We start from the raw sequence: 20,785 nt of genomic DNA on the forward strand, positions 1-20,785 counted from the left end.
AGGCAGGATAACACTTTGTGTAGTGTACAGAACCAATAGTTCTGAACCATACTCACAGAGGGCGAGAAGTCTCGCACTCGCTGTGTTTGAATCCACGGTTGAGTCTAGACTGTTGGATTCTCTCGTGTCACGGTAGTAATGGGTCAGCACACCCTTCATTCCAAAGGTGATCCTCATCTTTTACCCACACCCACATAATAGTAGAACCACCTTCACGTGCCCCAGGCCGGCCGGTAAAAGTTTTCTCGAGCCCTGACGTCAGTCCGCCCAGCTCTCCGGGTCACGTGGCGATACGTCGTTGCAGCAAGCCGGTACGCGGTGCTGAGCAGGCGTCATTTCCGTCACGAACACAGAGGGGACTCAGGAAATGGATGTACAGAATACCGACAGCTCGGCCCCGCATCCCGTTTGTCCACCAGGGGACAGCGGCACCAGCGAGCCCGGTCCCGACACCCCTCTAAGCCACGGTAGGGATTTATTAGTCTTAAAAATCATTTAAGCCCTGTCGCCGTTTCCTGGATTGCGAGGAGCTCTGACCCCTGTCCGCACTGTGCCCAGAGCTTTGCTCTCCTTGGTTTTAGTGCACAGATGACACACGCCGTGGTTACCCCCGCCCGTATACAGTTCCCGTCTTGGATATGTGCCTGGGAAGAGTGCAGAAAGATCAGCGTGTTAGCCTAAGTATACCGTCCTGAATTTGCCAGAGCAGTCACGCTTTTTCAGTGTCTGTACCGGCAAATGTATTTAAATACACCACTTGTTCCGGTTTTCAGAGAGGTGGACCTACGCACAAATGGAGACAAGTCTTATTGTGTACCCATGCATAATTATCTAAAGATGCCTCAAACCGCAATATAAGTTGTACATATACAGTGAACCAGTGCTGTTAACACAACATACCAAACTTAGAACATTAATGCCCTTTGTCATCCGTTTTCTGAGCGCTGTCAGTTAAGTTATTCAGTGTCCCACAGCAGCAGCAACGTTTTAGTCCTACCTTTGTGTCAATGGCATGCGCTGTTTGTTTTTGTTTTTACAATCTTGTCCCTGTACTGCTGAACTTGCCCATTCAGACCCAAAAGCCATTTTTCAAGCACATTCATTACTCATGCACCTGGGTGTAGGAACCGTGGGGAACAGGAGGGATTTATACCCCCGTCCCCAATATTTTAGAGTTTGGGGGGATGCAGTGGACAATATCTACCTCAGATATTTAAGAGGAAACTGAAGTAGCAGAGAACACCTTTTGCTGAAGCCATTTTGCACATGTACTCACCTTGAAGCGCTGTAACCTGAGTAACAAACTCTGTGGGAACACAGTACCTATTTGTTTTGTTATTTGATTGCAGTCATTAAGGTGTTGAACTCTCCTAAAATCCTTCTGTTGGCACACCATCACAGTAATGGAAGGCATTCGATGCTATTTTATGTTAATGTCCTTGCTGGCTTGACTGACTTGATGAAAAATACGAGTTAGGAGTTGCTTAGCACCTCAGCCACCATAATTAAATAATTAACAAAAACAAAGAGGATGTGGAGTCCCCTCTGCTTTTGCGCTTTGGGTTACAGCTCTTCAAGAAGACGCAAGTGTAGCATAATTTTAGATAGGCATGTTCTGCATTTGATCTTCAATGCCCTTGGAAATACTGAAACTGATAAGCGCACCTTTGAATCGTATGAGTTCACTCATGTATATATGCTTATATGTATTGTCAGTTGGGTTGTAGTGTGATAAGTGTATTTATTGAATTCTGTCACTGAGGCTTGGTGCCGGGCCCAAGCACCTGTCCGCGCCATCTCCACCGTAGACACAGGGCTCCGGCCTCCGCATGGACGTCCTCTAATGCTGTAGCCCTGCGCAGGCCACTACTCGATGGTGAGTGTGACCCCCTTTGTGCCACAGGGCTCCACTGTCACCACTGGCCTTGGGGAGGTTGGACCCTCAATGCTGTCCAGACCTGCATGTCCCAGAATGGTGCTGCAGAAAGGGAGGGCTGGCTGGAAGTGTGACCCAATGTTACCCCTAGGGGGCCCATTATTTGTAGGGTGACCACCAACACTCCATGTCGTCACATGCACTGTCCAGCCCTTGGCTGTCTTTTGATCACCTGGTACATTATGGGATTTTTATTCTTATGTTTCTATTCACATGATAAGTGCGAATTGCAGGTGAATTTTCCAGCTCCGTGTTTTGTGTGGGCAATTCAAGCACTGCCTGTCTTTCAGCCCAGACCACTTTGCAAGTAAGGGGCTGAAACTCTCAATACCTCATTTTTAGGGATAATTTGAAAGTACCTTGCAGGTGGCTATAGAAAGGAAGGCCAGTTCTGACGTAGTCATTCTGCTTGTTGACTATATTGTGCTTGAAACATGCAACAAGTACTGTTTTTTTGTGCGGCAGCACTTTCCATCCTGGGATATTTCTCCCTTCGTTAATGCAATACTACAAGTTTTTAGAATGCAACTTGCTTTTGTATAAACAGCTACTACTGGCTCAGAGTGATACATATGATGTTGGGGCCACTCTGCACCAACAAGCAAGGAAGTGTTAAATGCCAGGGCTTTAAGTGGGATGTAAAAAGTTGTGGGTCTCTATATGGGACACGGTCTATGTAATTAAGAACGTGGCTTTAACATGTAAACAATATCCATAATTCCCATTGCGTAACACTCAACTGGTATTTTGGCTCCTCTCTGATCTTTCGGTTATTGCATCCAAATATATTCCACAACAAAAGACATACATCTCTGCCCCGGATATGGAGCACAATGTGTAACGTTTCTGTTTTTTTAGAGCTTATATTCTCCTATTGCTTGCTAACTCAGAAAGCCATCTCTCACTATACTCCTAAATCCTGCATTGAAAATTAACCATGTCATACTCCCATTTGATTCTTCTCCTTTTTTCAGTGACCCTCTTCTTACCAGTCTTTCTCTGTATAACATCTATTTCTTAGAATAGCCTCCACACAGTCTCATGCCTGAATGCCTCAATCCTTCTTATTGACAATTCTGCATTTGTATGATACCTCATTTAATCCATCACAAACTCTTCTCTTTAAAAAAAAACCCTGTCCCTGTAAACTAACCTTTCCTAATCCCCACCAGCCTATCAATCTCCCTAACCGTTCACCTGAAATCACATAGCCTCCACTAATGAGTATACCTGAGAAAATAGCGGGAACTAGGTTAGATAACTTACTGCACCACCCACTTTAGTCACTCTGAAAACTGAAATTCCTTTATATCAGCGTTGCTCACCTCAAATGACCAGCTGCCACATGGCCACAAATCGAATACAAATAATCCCAAAGGACGAGAGGCAACACACTTCCAAATCGAACCTGTTTTAGTATCAGTCCAACATTCATGTAGTATGCAGTTTAGTCCCTAATTCTCAGTTTTGATAGACAAACTGTAACTTCATTTTTTTTCTTTTTTTTTCACATTTGATTATTCAGTACGATGCAGCCAATGTGTTTCGCCCTTACACAAGGGCCTTCTTCAGGGCACCGCAACTCTTGTATTAAAATCCAATTCCATGTACAAGGCAAATTAGGGAACTAATCACGTTTTGTTGCGTGCTTTCACGTGTCCTCCCAACAGCTGTCCGCGATCCACTTGTACGTTTTCAGTAATTGTTAGAAACTTGAAGAGTAATGTTCATTTTCAATCAAAGGCTCTGCGCGTCCGTTCAAGAACCATGAGCACATAGGCAAGAGTACGTTCTTTGGCAGCACCATCCCTGTCTGCCGCGTCCTAATTCGCACCGAATGAGTATACCTACCTGTTAATAATTTATCTTGATAGCACACGATTAATCGCAATAACCACTAGATTACCTGGAAACCTTGGGTTTTTGGAGTAGTGTGCTGCTCGCCGTAAAGCGCTTCGCATCGTCGAGGGTAGTAAGTGCTATATAAATCCAAATACAATTACCAACAAACTTGAATAGCAATAATCGAATCACTGAACAGAAAGCATTGACCTTTGGTGTTAATCGCAAGAGAGAAAGATGTACCCCTACAGTCACTGAGCTGCACAATCTACATTCTTGTGCTAGGATCCCAGTTTGCCTACTTGACCAAGTTGGGTGATCCACACCCCATCACAGATTACTTCGGTATGTATCATTTTCCTTAAGCATCCAGTTTGAGATTACATTGAAGAAATTTTCAGGGTCTGCACTCTACAGAAATCTCACTTGTATGTAGTTATAAAAAATATTGCTACACGTTTTTGAACAACATTGGCTATATAAAGAGAAGATGATAAACTTGCATGTCTTCAGTATCTCGTGGAAATGTCAGGACAAAGGGGTATTCTTGAACATTTCACGCTTTCAAAAAAATATCACTTTCTACAATAAATGTCATTGAGGTCAGTGATATAATCGTATGCACTTAATTGATACACTGAGGAATGTTGAAAAGTACATTTTTTTGCCAATTTAATTTAATTTAATTTAATTGTGGGTTTATATAGCGCTAGAATCGACTCCCGGAGGAGTATCTCCGCGCTTCGACCGCTGGGGAACCCGTCCTGGCTCACCCTGAGAGATGGTCCCTAATGGGTATCTCGAAGGTGCGACCAAGCATCCCCGGCGGTCTGGGGGGGCCGTTGTGAAGATGAGGCAAGCTAATGCCCAGAGTTGCCGAGTGTGGTCCCTGACTGGAGTAGGCGCCGAGGCGAGAATTATCGAGCCCGCTGACCCTGGTCCACGACCCTGCCGCGTCGGGAATCGAACCCTGGTCCCGGGCCATCCTCTGCTTACGGGTCTGCCGCCTCTAACCAGTGAGCCACACCTCTCCACAATTAAGGCTTTATCATATTTTTGCATGACATTTGATGCCTATTTTACAGCTTTCGATGGCTCAGCTCGTACTTTGGCTCTGAGAGCCAAGCCATGCCCCTTCCCCAAGGATGTCTGTGTCCCTCCCTAGCCCCAGAAATTTAGCATCTCCTATGTTTTTGCATTATTCCTCATGCATATCACAATGCATTAACAATCCACAAACCAACTACCTCTCTTATATCTTGTAGACTTTATGCTAGCCTTTGACCCTGTATAGTGCTCCACTGCCTTTTGGCTAGGTTTGTGCTATACAAATACCACATACACACTTCTCAATGTTGCCTACCTCCCTTCTCTGCCTTGCCCAGGTTCGAGTGAACTTGTGTGCATGCCCTTTGTCCAGTCAGCTGAATAGTTCTTAAGTAACTTTAATTTAAACGCTCTCCGTCAGTGAAAAAATATAGGAACTATGATCTTTGGTGCAGTGGGGCAGAGGAGGCACAGTGGTGACAGGGATGTGAAATTCCTATAGCCCGACGCCCGGGACATTTTTTTTGAGGTCATGGACAACAAGTTTTCATGTGTATTTTGTCCTTGGGACCAGTAGGACCAACCCCCTGCAGCACAAACGCTTTGGCTGTCAGTTTGCAGTACCACATTATGGATTGGGGAAGGGCACTGTCTGCAGTTGAGGTAATTTGTGTGTCTTTGTGTTCATTCTGTTCAAACTTGTATTTATGGTTCATTAATGCAAAGCCTTTATTATTAGGGTGTGCACTAAAAGTAAATGTTGTAAGCTTGGCCTGCACTACTGACGGTGGTTCCAGTATAAATGTGCACACACATTTTCAAAGTTTATTAATATGAGGCTATGTATAATGCTCCCAGAATGCTCTCTGATTATATGCAAATATTTGCAGTAGCTTGAAAGCAAGAGTGATGATTCTTTGCTTCCAAAATAAAATGTTCACCAAAAAATGAAAGGGAAAAAAACATTTTGCCAACTACTGTAAGATTTTAGGTACCATATCTTTGCAGCATCTTTAGTAACATGTTGATGTATGCTTGCATTTCTCTAAAATATTCATAACGGAAAATCAGTGTAACCAGTTTAAATACGATTATGGGAAACAAAAATAAACAAGCATTGGCAAGGCCAGTGGGTCAGAAATTGGTGGTCAGTCTTTTGGTTTTGTCAAAGCGTGACTTGTTTAGGCATGGTTTTCGTAAAACCTTATCGGTGTGGGAGCTGCTGGGCCCTCACCATTCTAACAAGCATTGGCAAAAGCAAAAATTGTTTTTGGTCTCAAAAAGCACACATTGCCACAGCAGTTCCGGGCACTGAACAAAACTACTTTGTGTGCCAATATCCTCCTTGTAAAAGAGCAGAATACTGTCACTCACAGTGAAGCCAGCTGATGTACTGAGAGAGAGAGAGAGACAGAATTTTCTTAAACACAAAAGGTCATGATTAACGCCAAGGCTCATTTGTGCCTCAAAGGTGTGTATATACTTGCATATATACAGGTTCTGTGAATTCACAAGAATTTACAGAAGTAGGCCTAGAAATAGTACTCCTAGAAAATATTTGTGAACTGCATTTTAGCATGAGCAAATGTGCATGTGTAGATTTGCTCATGTGAAAATCCTGAATGTTTTAAGTTCACTTTTCCTCCAACCGCTTTTTTCCCAATCCTGGAAAAAGTTTTATGTCTGCCACTGTCAGGAGTTGGTGAAAACCCTTAAAACATGCAAGTTAGAAGGTTTGCACGGACTCAAAAGAGCATTCTGACACTTGAACTATTGCTTACCACTACCTTCAGCCCCAGTATGTAGACCTGCAGAAACGTAGCAACATAAGGGAATTGCTAGTATTCAAACCCTACTATGGTACGAGCCCTGGCATAATTGGAGAGGCTATATCAGAACTCTTATATAATGAGTTTGCTGCCGTAAATTGTTGCAGCACCACATGGCACAAAAGGGACAAGTAGATTTATGAAGCAACCTGCCCCATGGACAAGTAGGTATTTTATTAAATTCCACACCCCTGCAGTAAAGTACATACACATATAAGTATATATTAAAGTATGTACAAGAGGTCTCGAATGCTCGACCTGAAAATCACAAATACATTCTCTCTCTTTACACATTAAATTGTCTTGTGTCTTACATATCTGTGTGCCATGATGTCTGTTGAGTTTCATAGAGCTGCATCATGGAACACACATATGTTCCGATCTGGCTGGGGTATTTGGGAACTACTATGTCACATTGATTTGATGTATCTATCTTCCTGCGGTTGTTGATGAATACATTTAATTTCATTGACCTTTAAGGATGTTTCATTCAGTGTCTTGCCTTTACTGCTGATCCAGCGGGTTACCAACCTCAGGTACTCAAACACCATATACTCACCTGGGCCCATAAACACACATTCACATAGGCTAGTAAATACCGCTGGGGGTCAATTTTATAAATGCCTTTTTATGAGATTAGTTACGTGTCAAAATTTAACTAATCTTTCACTGATCAAAAAGTTCTTTCTTCTGGTCAATGGACCTATTAGTTGGAACTAGTTGATGGTGAAATGACATAGAATTCTATTTCCTTATTATTTCTGAAATAACCACAGACTCAGGAAAGGTTTAAATGTTTTATCTAGTTAAATTCATGTGAACCAATACCAAAAATACAGTACGAACTCGTTTCTCCAAGGTGGAAAGGTCAATTATTTCAATAATCAGTCACCTATATCATAACGAAGTTTCACAACAACAGTATTCAGAAAAGAGAGGATAGAGAGAGCAGTACAATGACATACTACATAGAGCTATAGTTACCAAGAATGGTGTGGAAACCAACCCCTTGGCCAAGGAGCTGGAAGGGTCCCCTGGGAAAGAACAGGTGACGAATACCTCAGGACAGGATAGATGACCTCTTCTAGATCCGACGCCTGCGTCTCACCTCTCTGACACTAACTTCCTCCTCGATTCTTCCGTGATGTTCTTCTTATTTAATTGGCTTAAATTCTTTCTGCAAATCGATTCTTCTTCAGCATTCGCTCAGCTCTCGGACCGCATCCCGGTATCTCAGCAATCTCAGCATCACAAGCCGAAACTAACCAACTAAACTACCTCAATTATACCTTTCTAATGAATGTACCACCCATTAATGTTTCAACTTTATGAAACTCCTAATTCTGATTGGACAGGCAAAAGGGGATGATCATCACACCATGCTAAGTTTTAATACATTTCTTTGGTTCTTTGTTTAATGTTCCCGCCCCTTAATTCCTATTCCCAAGCTTTATTTCCCACCCGCATTTCACATCTTTATCAATAAAAATGAATACATTTAACAGTTGTCTGTTTAATATGCAGGATGTCCAGCAGGTTCCCAGGACATGTAACAATGATGGCCTTGGACGGGTTTAAAACTCAACATCATGGCTTCCTGGCTTGTTATTACTGCGCCTGCGTGAAAGTCACATGTAATACAGGTTTCAATCTCTCTCGGAGGCCCAAATACGAACTAGTAGAGAGGTCAAAAAGAAACATATTAATTTCAAAATAAAATGATTTCACTGTATACCACCTATCTCTACTCTAATCCCATTGACTCATAAAAGCTCTCCCCGCATTAGCACTTAGTAAAATAGCTTGTTTTAGTTTCAGCAAAGCTGATGCTTAGCATTTGAGCTTTCAAGCGGCCATTTTTACAGCGACTGCGCAGGTTTAGGAATTTCCCTCCAAGCAAAGACTCGTCATTCTGTGTAGATGCAGTTGACGCAAGCGCAGTACAGTTTCCCGCGTTAGCAGCCATTTTTAAATTTCACTCGGGTTACTTGTTAATAAAACATGTAAGCAAGCTTCATCTTGCTAAAATATGTAATGAGGTGCATATTAATTTACGGTACAAAAGGGGGTGGTGATGGACGGAGCATCAGAACCAATCAAACACTCGCACCCAGTCAACAGATCTGGGTTTGATCCATCACTGTTCTTTAGCTCACTCTGCCACCCCAGTTCAGACATGGCCATATGCAAATCAGTCTGACCCTGTGCCTCATGGGAACAGTCCAGCCCGAACTGCCAATCCATGCCTTCCCTGGACCGGAAACAAGCTTCCTAGGACCGGTTTCTGGCATTTCAGCCGTCTTCAGCCAGGCTTGCTTGAATCCAGTGGCAAAGTGAGCAAGGGACTCAACGTCTGAGCATACCCTGCCAACTTATGGCGAACAAAGCGGTACAAAAGGGGGTGGTGATGGACGGATATTAATTTACACAATACATTATTAATACAGTGTTACGAGTTATGTGAGAGGATTGCATCCGAGCAAGTCTCTTTTTTTACGAGTCCTTGCTCCATCACTGCCTAATATAGAATAAATAAAGTGATCTGAGTGATATGCTTGATTAGTGTCAATTCGAGTTTTGCCTTCTTTGTTACCCCCAGAGTGATCTGCCCTAAGCTAATCTGTGCTTTATTACTTATGATGGCGTGCAAAAGAAATGGGGCAAATGCGTTCGTTTGGTGTTTTAAATGCTCATTTTGCCTCAGTAAACCAATTGTTTGTTGTATTTTTCTAAAGAGAGGATGCTTTGGTGCTCATGCTCTCCTCTTAGTGTGAATTGGCATCTACTGCTTCCATAAAGTGTCTACCTATCAGCTGTTAGGTCTTCTGATTCATATCACTCTTTAGTGCATATTGCTTTGAGAATTGTGCTACCTAAAGTTTTGGTAATTTATTTTCAGATGCTGAATTGTGCCTCAATAGAAAAAATATTTCAAACTATTTAAACAATATCCAGTCTCAGGTTAAATATTTCTTCTGACTTTGTTAGCTTAGAAATTAAAACCCACAGTTTGTAAAATTAGTTTTGGTCATACATCTATAGCTAAATGTTAGGCATTGAAAATTATAGGTATTTATACCTTTCCTTCAAAATGAAATATTGTTACCTTGAGAGGCTTAGAAAACAATAAGCACATGACAGTAGGACAGTCATCCAAAGGGACAAGTTGCCTGTTGTCTGGTCCATTATTAAGAAGAGAAAACATGAAAGGGGTAAATGCGGTAAGTGTAAGGTTGGGACTGATTATGGATTGCATTAAACTCCTGCAGCATAGGAAAAGGGTATCAAATTATGTTTTAATATGGATTTTCAAATTGCCTCATGGTATTTTACAGATTTGAATGGTATAACGATAAGGGTCGTTTTCTCCATTCGAAACAGCTATTCAGTTTACATTTTATTAAGAAACCTTGGACATAGTGGACATTTTTAATAAGGATTACTATATTATTGGCTGCCCTGTCAGTAAATCTTATCTCGCACATGTGTAAATTGGGTTGTGAGTCTTGTTAAACAAGAGGTAAACTTGGATATATAAGAAGAGACAAATAAAAGAAATTGTTGCCTTATGGGGGTAATGTGGTGCTAAAAGATTATGTATTATCAAAGGAAGAAGAGGGGGGGGACTAGGAGCAAATAAAGGGCCGCTACCTGTGCTCTGAAACTATAATCAAATCAAATGGGGTTAACTGTTCCTAATGTAGAGAGACACGAAAGAGATATCAAGGTTTTAGACAGGACTTTAGGGTCAGTCACCAGGACTGTCTTGTTGCCCTCACACACCCCTAGGGATGTCATTCTTCATCATCTGGTGGTTGCTCCTTGTCAGGATGGCGCTGCAGTTCTCTACGAGTCCCTCCAAAGGGCCACTTTAGCAGAGATCTTTTTGTTTTACTGCTGTTTGATGAGTGCCAGGGTGGTTAGGTGGGGTGTTTTGTGATGTGTGCGATGAAGTGAGCTAAAACTGACTGGTTTATGTCAAATCACCCTTTCAATGAATCAATCAATCGGGGGTTTATAAAGCTCACTACTCACCCGTGAAGGTCTCAAGGTGCTGGGGAGGAGGGTGGGGGGAGCAGCTCCGGATCAGTCGAAGAGCCTGGTCTTGAGGTCCTTCCTGAACGTGTGCAGGGTCGGGGAGCGTCTGATGTTCACCGGGAGCTCATTCCAGGTTTTCGCCTATTCTGTTTCTGCGGATGCGGGGGACCTCTGCCAGGGCGATGTTGGCTGATTGGAGGTTCCTCATGGGTATGTGTAAGGATATTCTCTCGTTGAGGTATTTGGGTCCAATGTTGTTGAGGGATTTGTAGGTGTGGGAGAGGAGTTTGAAGGTGACCCTCTTCTCGACGGGCAGCCAGTGGAGGTATCGTAGGTATAGACTCCCCTGCCAGGTTAAAAAAGCAGGATAGGTTGGTGCTACATAAGGGTTATAATGTAGCCAAGTAGCTAGGTGTAACTAAGTGAAGTCTTTAACCTTATCTGATACCATACATTAATTCATAATATGCCTGTATCTACTAACTCATGTATTGCTCTAACAATTTCTTTACCCTTGGTAGTGACTATGCCTATTTTTATTTAAAATATCCTACATGAAGGAAACGTAGAAACAAGTGCAAAAGTGCAAAGATACCATTTGAATAAAAACCACATCAAGCTAAAACCATATTTTAAAATATGTATAACCATCTCCTGCTTAATAGACTTACTAAAGTGCATATCTAGGTCCTATTATCTAGGGCGGCTAGCGGTGCCCAAATGACAAAATATCTCTTGATATTTTCACTCCGTCGGGTATAAGCCTCCTCAAAGGCTCTGGTCCTCTTTAATTTATCAAGCCAAATTTTGACAGTTGGAACATTAATTGACCTCCAATATTGAAGTATCGGGGATCTGGCAACAGATACAGCGGCTGATCTAAAATATTGTATATATTTGTTTTAGTTTCCAAGTCACATAAGATGCCCTGAATAAAGCGACTATAGCTTCAGGTGTATTTATGACCTGTAAATATTCACTTAAAATTTGAAATACATTCTTCCAAAACTGAGACAATTTGGGGCAGAGAAAAAAAGTATGTAATTAGTCCCCAGTGTCCTATTATGCACACCTAAAACACTGGTTAAGGATAGTCGTAAACATTTTATGTATTGTGTGTGGTATATAATATGCCATCCACCTTGAGAGGATCCCATTCTTTCAAAATTGGCTGCTCTAAGAGATTTGTACACCACCAAGTAAATATGCTCTCATTTACCAATAGTCACCCGACATCCCGTTAGCTCAGTTTTTGCAAATAAGTTGATAAGCGCCTCAGTCTATTCACTCATCTCTTGATAATTCAAAAAAATCCTAACACTTGCAAAAAGCTGTGCCAGTACCAATGGCACCCTGTCCCGAGGCATTGTTGCTTTTCCCCCCAAGTTAAGTCGGTTTCCGCCATAAAAATCGCCCAACGCTCGATACCCCTGAGAATTCCAGAAATTAAGCCCTGATTTCGAAACATCTAAACCTAAAACTTTACAGTCCTGTAGCTGTACGAACCTATGGTAGCCCGGCACCTGTCTTGCTTTAAAGAAACCCTTTAAGCCATTTTCTATTTCAGCTAGAATTTTGTACCTTGTCCTTTTGGGTAGCTTGGCCATCTTTAGGAAAGCTGGTAAGTCTCTTATTCTTGAACCATTTTGGCTAATAGGAAATTATCATGCCCACCAGAGTTCTTCCCCTTGCGAACTGCAATATCCAACCTGGTGGTCTCATCATAAGAAAAGAAATCGGGCAAGGCCAGGCTACCCTGATCCCTATTAGTTAGAGAATGGAATATTTTACCCTCAATGTTTTACCATTCCACACAAGTTTAATTATAAGAGATTTCTTTAAAAAAAAACACATTATTCATTTTAAAGGGAAAATTAGAGAACATAAATAAGAATAAAGGCAAAATAGATATTTTGATTAGAGAAACTTTACCAATCAAGGACAGTGGTAGATGTGTCCATCTGGCCAATAAGGTTTTGACCTTATCTAGCTTAGTTTTATAATTCAACTGAAACAATTCGGAATATTTGTTACATAAACCCCAAGTTAACGAATTGGGCTTTGCATGTTATACTGGTGCTGCAAATCCGGGGGTTAATACCATAAGTGGAGCATTGAATAAAAGGGACTCTTGTTTTATTTTAGTTGATCTTGTATCCCCCTATCCTTGTATATTCCTGGATTGTATTTATGGCCCCTTCAATATTTGCCCTACCTACTTTTAAGTATAGAATCATATTGTCCGGGAACAGCTTGATCTTGGGCATTCCTGATGGATTCGGCACTATGGATTCTGGCTGCCAAGGGCTCCATAAACAAAGAAAAGACGATGGGTGACATCGGACACCCCTGACGGGGGCCTCTATTGATTTTGACTGATCCAACTTTTGTCTTTATAATAATGCGAGCCTATGTGCCCTGATGTACATTTCGAAGCATTTTAACAAATAAATCTGGAAACTCAAATCTATCCAAAGCAAACAGAAAAAAAAAAAAAGCATCCCATTTGACCTAATCGGCTGCCTTTTCAGTGTCAAACATTACAATTGCGGCGGCTTCTTGCCGGTTAGAAAAAAAATCTGTTGCCTGGATCAAAATATGAGTATTTGCCGCCATCAATCTATTAGGCAAAAAATCATTCTGGTCCAGCGTGTGCCCCATAGTAATGATTCACGATGCCCATACTTTTGCAAACCGCTTGTAATCCATGTTAAGCTGGTTTGTTGGGCGATAAGAAGTCACGTTCAGAGGTGATTTATCTTTTTTTTTTTTTTTTTAAATAAAAGCTATTGCCAACTCTTTAAAGGTGGATGGGATAGCCATTCCTTCTCTAATTAAATTAAACAATTCATGCAGTATTGGGAGCAGTTCTTTTGAGAATAATTTATACACCTCAGACGGTAATCCATCGCTGCTGCATGCTTTAGCATTAGGCATTTTTTGCAAGGCTGCTTCCACTTCTTGCTCTGAGATAGGCTCCTAATAGATTTTGTGTTTGATCAATTGAAACTAGCGGAAGCCTGATTGAGCTAAACAACTTGCTATGGGAACTGCCTGAGCTCTTTCATATACATTCTCATAGTGGTGGAGAAATATTTCTGTGATTTGCTTTACCATCTGTCTGAACTGCACTACAAAAAAGATTTTCAATTTTTGAAATTTTTTGCGAATCCAATGTTATCCATGTGGGCCAGGCGAAGAGCCTACCTATCAACTGGCTTTCCTCATATTGCACTTTCTGAAAGGTCCTCGAATTATTTCCTCAAAAGTGAAGAAGTCTCTAATATATTATGATTAGCCATTGTAAGCTGCTCTTTTATCTTTGCACATTCATCCAAACTTGACCTGCAAATGCCATCTCGAGCCTTATCGACTCCCAACTGTAGTTCTTGTATTCGAGCGCTACGCACTTTATTCTGTTTTGACTTGTACACAGTCGTCTTGCTGCGAAACCGTGCCTTGAAGGCCTCCCATACTGAAAAGCCTGAGGCCGAATTTTGATTTAATTATAAGAACTCCCTGATAAATATATGCATCTCCATCAGCCAAGCCTGATTTGTCAGTAGAGTTTTGTTAAACAGACACCTTTATCTTATAAAATGTGACTCTTCAAACTTGAAATAAATACATATGATAGAATGATCCAATAGCACATTGGCCAATATATCCATGCTCCTCCAACAAAGAGTCTGAGTCACTAAAAAATAATCGAGTCGCGATGGAGTTTTAAATTGTTGAGAGAAACACGTATATTGCGTCTTACCTGGATGATCAACTAGCCAAAGATCCTCCAGATTGAAATCTGATTTAATTACAGCAAGGATTGAGACAGTTTGGGGTTTTAATTGCCTTTTGGTCTTGCTCGATGTATCTCACTTCAAGTCTTGACTAAAGTTAAAATCATAAGTCCTTCAGTCCCCATAACTATATTGTATAGATTTCGCAGGGGACTCACATCGTCTAATATTGGGTCATAATAGTTCACTAAATTAAGGGAACAAGATTGAACCTGCACCTTCAGGCAAATCCATCTCCCCTATTTATCCCTTATTACTTCTTTCACCTCCCAATCTATAGATCTATCTAGATATATTTCTACTCCATGCTTGGCCAACCTGGCTGATACAAAGTTTGCTTGCAAGTACTTCTTTGGTATAGTAATCTTGAGACTATTATCTCTGAAATAGGTGTCTTCTAAGAAGATTATTTTTAGGTTTAATGCGGACAACCAATTCAATATAGTCCATATTTCAACCTATTTAAAACCATATTGACATTGCATGAGATTACCCTAACATCAAGGACCATTAAGCAAATGCAACTTTTATTGCCCTAACCCCCCACTGCATCTAACTAACTGAAAACCCAAACAGACTGCTTTAGACACGAAAGCTAATATAGCCTTCCTACCTTCTGTGTGTTACAAACTAATCTCTTTTGTGATATATCAATTCACACAAAGTCACCCTAACATTACAAACCATTAAGAAATCGCAAAACCTCTTGCCATAGCTGGTTCATTGCCACTTACAACCTGAGGATCTAAATGGGCTGCTCCAGTCCTATCCACTAATATAGCCCTTCTGCCTTCAATGTACCCAAAGATAATCTTTTCCTTGATTTATCTGCTCGCTTAGTTTTTTGCATCCTCCAGTGTCCCTCTTTCCTGCAATCCCAAACCATAGGTGTAAAACCAACCCACCTTGAAAGGGGGAATTGCCCACAATACCCCCTGATATCCCTAACTTTTCTTGGGAGATGCACCAAGCTACACTCCAGAGGGAGAACCCCCCCCCCCCCTTGCTCCCTTAAACTGATCCGCAAAATGGAGAAAGAGGGAAAAGGATAACAGATTTCTCACAGTCACAAGGAAGAAACACTGAAAAAACAATGGAAGAGAGCCGCCTTCAACTTTGTACTTTTTTCAGTAGGCCTTGCACCTCTTTTACAGTTGTAAACATATGGAATTGACTTTGAACGAAAACTTAACTTTTGACTGCTACACTATCGAAGCCTGGGCCCGACTGCCTTAAATTGTTCCAGGAGCCCTATAAAGTCTGAAAACGCACTCAATCATTGGATGATGTCATTTGAGGTGTCATCAGTGATGTCACTGACCATGTCATGAGTGATGTAAAATGTGAGGTCATAAGCAGTGTATTGAAGGGGTGTAAAGTCTAGTTAGATCAGGTAGCAATAACTGCTGAATTTCACAGGTTTTGTACGAGTGAAATCTGAGTCTCACTATAACATCCCTGTAACCTTTGTTTTTTCAGTGACTTTCTAAGGGTTTTATAATTCCATTTCTTAACTATAAAGTCCCTGTAACCTTTGGCTTATTTTTGTGAATTTCTACTGTTTTTTAATTTTATTTCCCAACTATAACCGCAATGTAACCTTTGTTTTCTTGTGTGAATTTCTGTTTTTTTATTTTTTTTATTTCCTAACTGTAACCTGTAACCTTTGAAAGTGAATGTGAGAGTCTTAGTGGGCGTGTGATGTCTGAGTAGGTGTGAGAGGGGATTTGTGAGTGCCTCCATGAGTGTCTGAGTCTGTGAGTGGGTGGGTGCATCAGTCTCTGAGTAGGTCTGTGAGTGGGTGTGAGAAAGTATGAGTTTTTTGGTACTGGTAATTCTTTATTGCGTGATAAACAAAAATCATTGCAGTTAAAACTATCGAAGCATTATTTTTTTAAAACCAGCACAATAAATTCAGTTTCAATGGCACATGAAAATAAATAATACGAACAATTAATTTTGGATGGTATTGTGCAAATATGCCATGGAATACATTATAATTCAGGTTACCGAAAAAGGCCAATTCATAGAATTTCTACAAAAACACTTTTGGAACTGATGGCCATAGCAACAAAATTTACACCTATTATCCAAGACTGACCCAATTTATAGAACTTAAGCGTAGTAAATTCCATTGTGCGAACAAGCAAAAAAGTGCGTGTCCAAGATATCACTTGGGTAAGAAAACCATAACGACATAGGTGCTGATTTATCCGTAATATCCACATTGTGCAAATAAGCTGTAAACATGCACTTTTCTCAATATCTTCAACTATAAAGTACATATGAGCACCACCTGTAACATTAAAATGCAAATGCAGAGTAAACACGGTGGGATCTCAGTATTTTCTTGAAACCTATTATCTAAAACTTCATAGGATCTATGCACAATAAAATCTATTGTAAACAAACTATGATATCCGCACTAAGCAAATCTAAAAAAAAAATCAAGGTTTTCACAATCGCATTTGGAGCTGGTTACCCTAACAACAAAATTTACACTATATCATACAGCAAGTCAGAAAACCTTAAAAATGCCTTTTATGAATACTTCATTCATTAAGAAAAACCCCTAGACTGCCGACCCAAAATGTTTTTCAGCAATGGCTAAAAACCTTATGAATTGGCATAGCATGGAAATCGACTGGCCCGATAAATATAAGATTAGAGCCTGACGGGCTGATCTTACCCCGTCTTTAAGAAATAGGGGTTTTAAAAAGGTGCAACGTATGTTTAGCAGTTTAGGACACGCACACACTATATGCAATAGGGATTCTTATGATCACCCGCACAGTCTACAGTTAGTGCTTGGCCATTGCTGAATCCAACTCGGCAAAGCTTCCTTGGTTGGGTTTATACCCATTCGAATTTTTAAAAAGAGAAAGTATGAGTGGTTCTGTAAGTGGGTGCATGAGTTTCTGAATGGGTCTGTGAGCGGCTGAGTGTGTCTCAGTGGTTGTGTGAGGAGGTGCATGTGCGCCTTAGTTGGTGTTTGACTGGGTGCAAGAGTGTCTGAGCTCGCCTGTGAGTGGATGTGTGAGTGTCTGAGTGGGTCTAAGAGTGCCTTAAAGAGAAGGTCTGTGAGTGGGTGTGTGAGTGGGTGCATCAGTGTCTGTGTAGTTGTCAGTAGCTGTGTGTAACTGGACTACAACGGAACCGCACCAGCCCCTTTATCCAACAAGGGGCCACACTTTTGCACAAAATATCTACCCAAGTGGAGTACTTTCTGCCGGTTAATTACTAAGTGCTACCTCCCGGGTGAATGTCCAGTACATATTATAAACTGCAGATGCGTAATGGACCACGAGGAAATGTCACCAGTGACTTTGTGTGCGTTTTGGCAATGTGGTTGTTCTTCATGCATCTTCATCCAGAAATCTTGATAACACAAATCTTCCTACTTCTTTGTTTGGTGGAGATATCTTCATATATCCGGGTATCAAGAACGCCTCACAAAAATCGGCATGAAACGCACTGCGGGGCCTCTTTTTACTCTGGCCATCATCCTGGCAAAAGGCGGGAAGACCGTTGCATATTACTAAGGTGGGCAGGGCCAAATGGGCGAAGCTTCCAAGTGATTTGCACAGATGCACACTCATAGTAATTTAAAGGGAGAACCATGGACTCTTTTCTCACCAGGTAAGGAGAAGAAAGAACCCACTCGTCCAGTCACTACAGATTGCGCTCCAATAGACCAATGATTGATTTACCCCCAACAATGATTTCAGAAATTTTTTCCAACGTGGAATTGCTGAGAAAATGGACTTGCCTTCACCAAGCACAGGAAGTTACGATGCTTTGTCTTTTATAGAAGGATGGGGGGGGGGCCCAGCTACCCCGGGGCCCGGCCAAGAATCAATGGGGACAGGGGGGCCAACCAACCCCCCCTCCCATGTCTCATTTCATTCCCGGGGACCCCATCTCCTGGGGCCTGGCCTCTTCATGCTGTGACCTGGAGCCCACCGAGGGCACCCTGAGTGCAACGTTGGGGACTGCAGGGGGAACATCAATGCCCCCACGGTCCTTGTCGGCTTCCCGCCTCCATTGGGAGCTTCATGGCTCCTGCACCGAGGGAGCAGCTAAAAATGCTGCTCTCTGCATGTGGGCGCAATCCTTTCTTCTGTTTTCCTGCCCGCTTGATGGTGGACAAGAAAACAAATTAAAAGGCCTTTCCCCACAGGCGGGAGCAGCTTTCATGCTCCCTCGTGCTGGATCTACACAAGATCGTCAATATTCGTGAAGTATTCGCCCCTCTAGATATGCACATTTGTTTTTCTATAAATATCTCTAAAACTACTCAACAGATTTACTCCAGATAACAAAAAGCACGCTTTCTGGATCAAGATCTATCTTTCTGCCAAATTTGGTGTAATTCCATTCAGCGGTTCGGGCTGAAGTTGTGTCTAAAATCCCTATGGGAATTAACCTGGGCTCATGAGGCGGGCCATTTTAGGTGTTTGAGTTCATGTCAATGAAAGCGGATAGATAGGGGAGTCTTTGAACCTTTGTTTTCTTCATTTGAGCCACAGCGGGCTGCATTGCAGAGGACTTTCAGATTGCCAATTTCATCTTCGGGCTGATGCCTGCAAGGGGGGCCAGAACTTCATTTCCCTGTAGCCCTTAAGGTGCGCACGCCGCGTACGAGGAGGAGAGCGCCAGGCGGCTCTCAATATGCTTGGCATCGACACCCTCTTTAAGAAATTACATGGGAAGATTGACACCATTGAGAGGCACATTATGACTGAATTAAAATCAATACAAAAGGATATCTGCCAATTAACAGAGCTGATTACCGACCTAAGGCAACAAAATATCCCCAAAACATGCCCAGAAACCTTGCCAAGTAGAGACCCCGTCAAGCAACCTCTACCTGATTAAAAATAAAGAAACTGACACTGAAACAGGGAAGGCGGATACTGACAAACATTCCGTGAAGCACGCAGTGGGAACATCTGGCATATCTGGTTTGAGAACTGCTGATAAAGGGATAAACGGAAGTTTACAAAAACGCTCTATTAATAAAATTGGGTCTGAGGACTATCAACAACCTAAGAAGCATCAGGGTGTCTTTTTTAATTTGCCCCCCCCTCCCCCCTCTCAGGTCACCCCCTATGTTATTATTTTAAAAAATGTTCGCAAATTGCCCGAGAACATGTATAGAAACCTGGGGATCATTGAAAAATCATGTGGTACACTGGTTTGCTGTTAATACCTGTTGCAGCACTGGGCTCCTGTCTCATGAAATAATAATGCTAAGGAGAGTGAGTTGGGTGGCTAACATGGATAAGACCAGTGAGGGGGATTGTGTTGTTGTAAATCTTCGACATCCAGATTTTGTGGCCTGTTTACTAGATGAGGTTTTAACAAAACAAGGATGGTCAAGTGAACATCAATATGTTGCCATTACTGCAGTCCCCCTTGGGTACTTTTATAGACCCAGAATTGAGCAACATATTAAATCCAGAAAGTCACAATATCGTACTACTAATGAAATAATTCCATCCATGCCTAACAGGTTTGACCTTTTGAGAAGATGCAGTGAGGTGGATTGACTGAATATAAAAACAGCACAAACAGTTGACATTCAGCCGATGAGAAGACCTCTGAGTAGCCCTATAGAAATAACCTGTGTAGATGTACCCTTTTTGGATGAAGGAAACCTCCTTTCCTCCAATGGTATTGCGATAATGCCAGCAGAATGTAACTTTTCCGCTCATTCTATTCGCATTGAAGTTGCACCAGTAGTAGAAGGCATGCCGCCTTGCACCTATAAAGACACCATTCTTTTTAGCAACTCTATTGGTATTGATCCAGCAAGTAGTCAACCAGACGAATCACTGCAAAGTCTGTCTTGGAATGTTGCAGGGGCTAAAAACAAATTGTCCGATACATCATGGCTTAATTGCATACAGAACCGAAACCTGATCCTAATGCAGGAAACTTGGCTTGTAGAACCTTTCCATGTAAATGGTTTTATAACCATTTTTACCAAAGCTACCCCATCTAAGGCTGGGAGAGCGAGTGGAGGTCTGGCTGTACTACTTTCGGTAACTTCCCCACTGACCTTAAAGAGAACTTTTACTAACTCACAGCACTTCCAGTTCCTACTCCTTAGTGTTAAGGGAAAGCAAAATATTGTAGTGATTAATTACTATAATATTTTTAATAAAACGAGATCAGGGATAATCACTACGCTGGAGGAGGAACTTAATTTTTTTTAAGAGGCTGGTGGTTGAGTATATAGTGATATGGGGTGGTGATTTTAATATTGAATTATGCAAGTTTTCGACAATGGA

General features: G+C 41.6%; 1 protein-coding gene across 1 annotated transcript in view; it reads left to right on the forward strand.

Annotated features, from left to right (window-relative positions):
• The first annotated feature begins 264 nt into the window (after positions 1–264).
• The window catches only part of TUT7 (terminal uridylyl transferase 7), a 1,376,479-nt gene continuing 1,355,958 nt past the window's right edge, over positions 265–20,785 (forward strand). The window contains exon 1 of the mRNA XM_085632922.1: positions 265–467. Coding sequence (XP_085489048.1) covers positions 368–467 — 100 coding nt within the window. The 5' untranslated portion in view covers positions 265–367. The remainder of the gene's footprint in view (positions 468–20,785) is intronic.

This window comes from Triturus cristatus, chromosome 2_1 (genome assembly GCF_964204655.1).
Source record: "Triturus cristatus chromosome 2_1, aTriCri1.1, whole genome shotgun sequence".
In the NCBI taxonomy this organism is placed as follows: domain Eukaryota; kingdom Metazoa; phylum Chordata; class Amphibia; order Caudata; family Salamandridae; genus Triturus; species Triturus cristatus.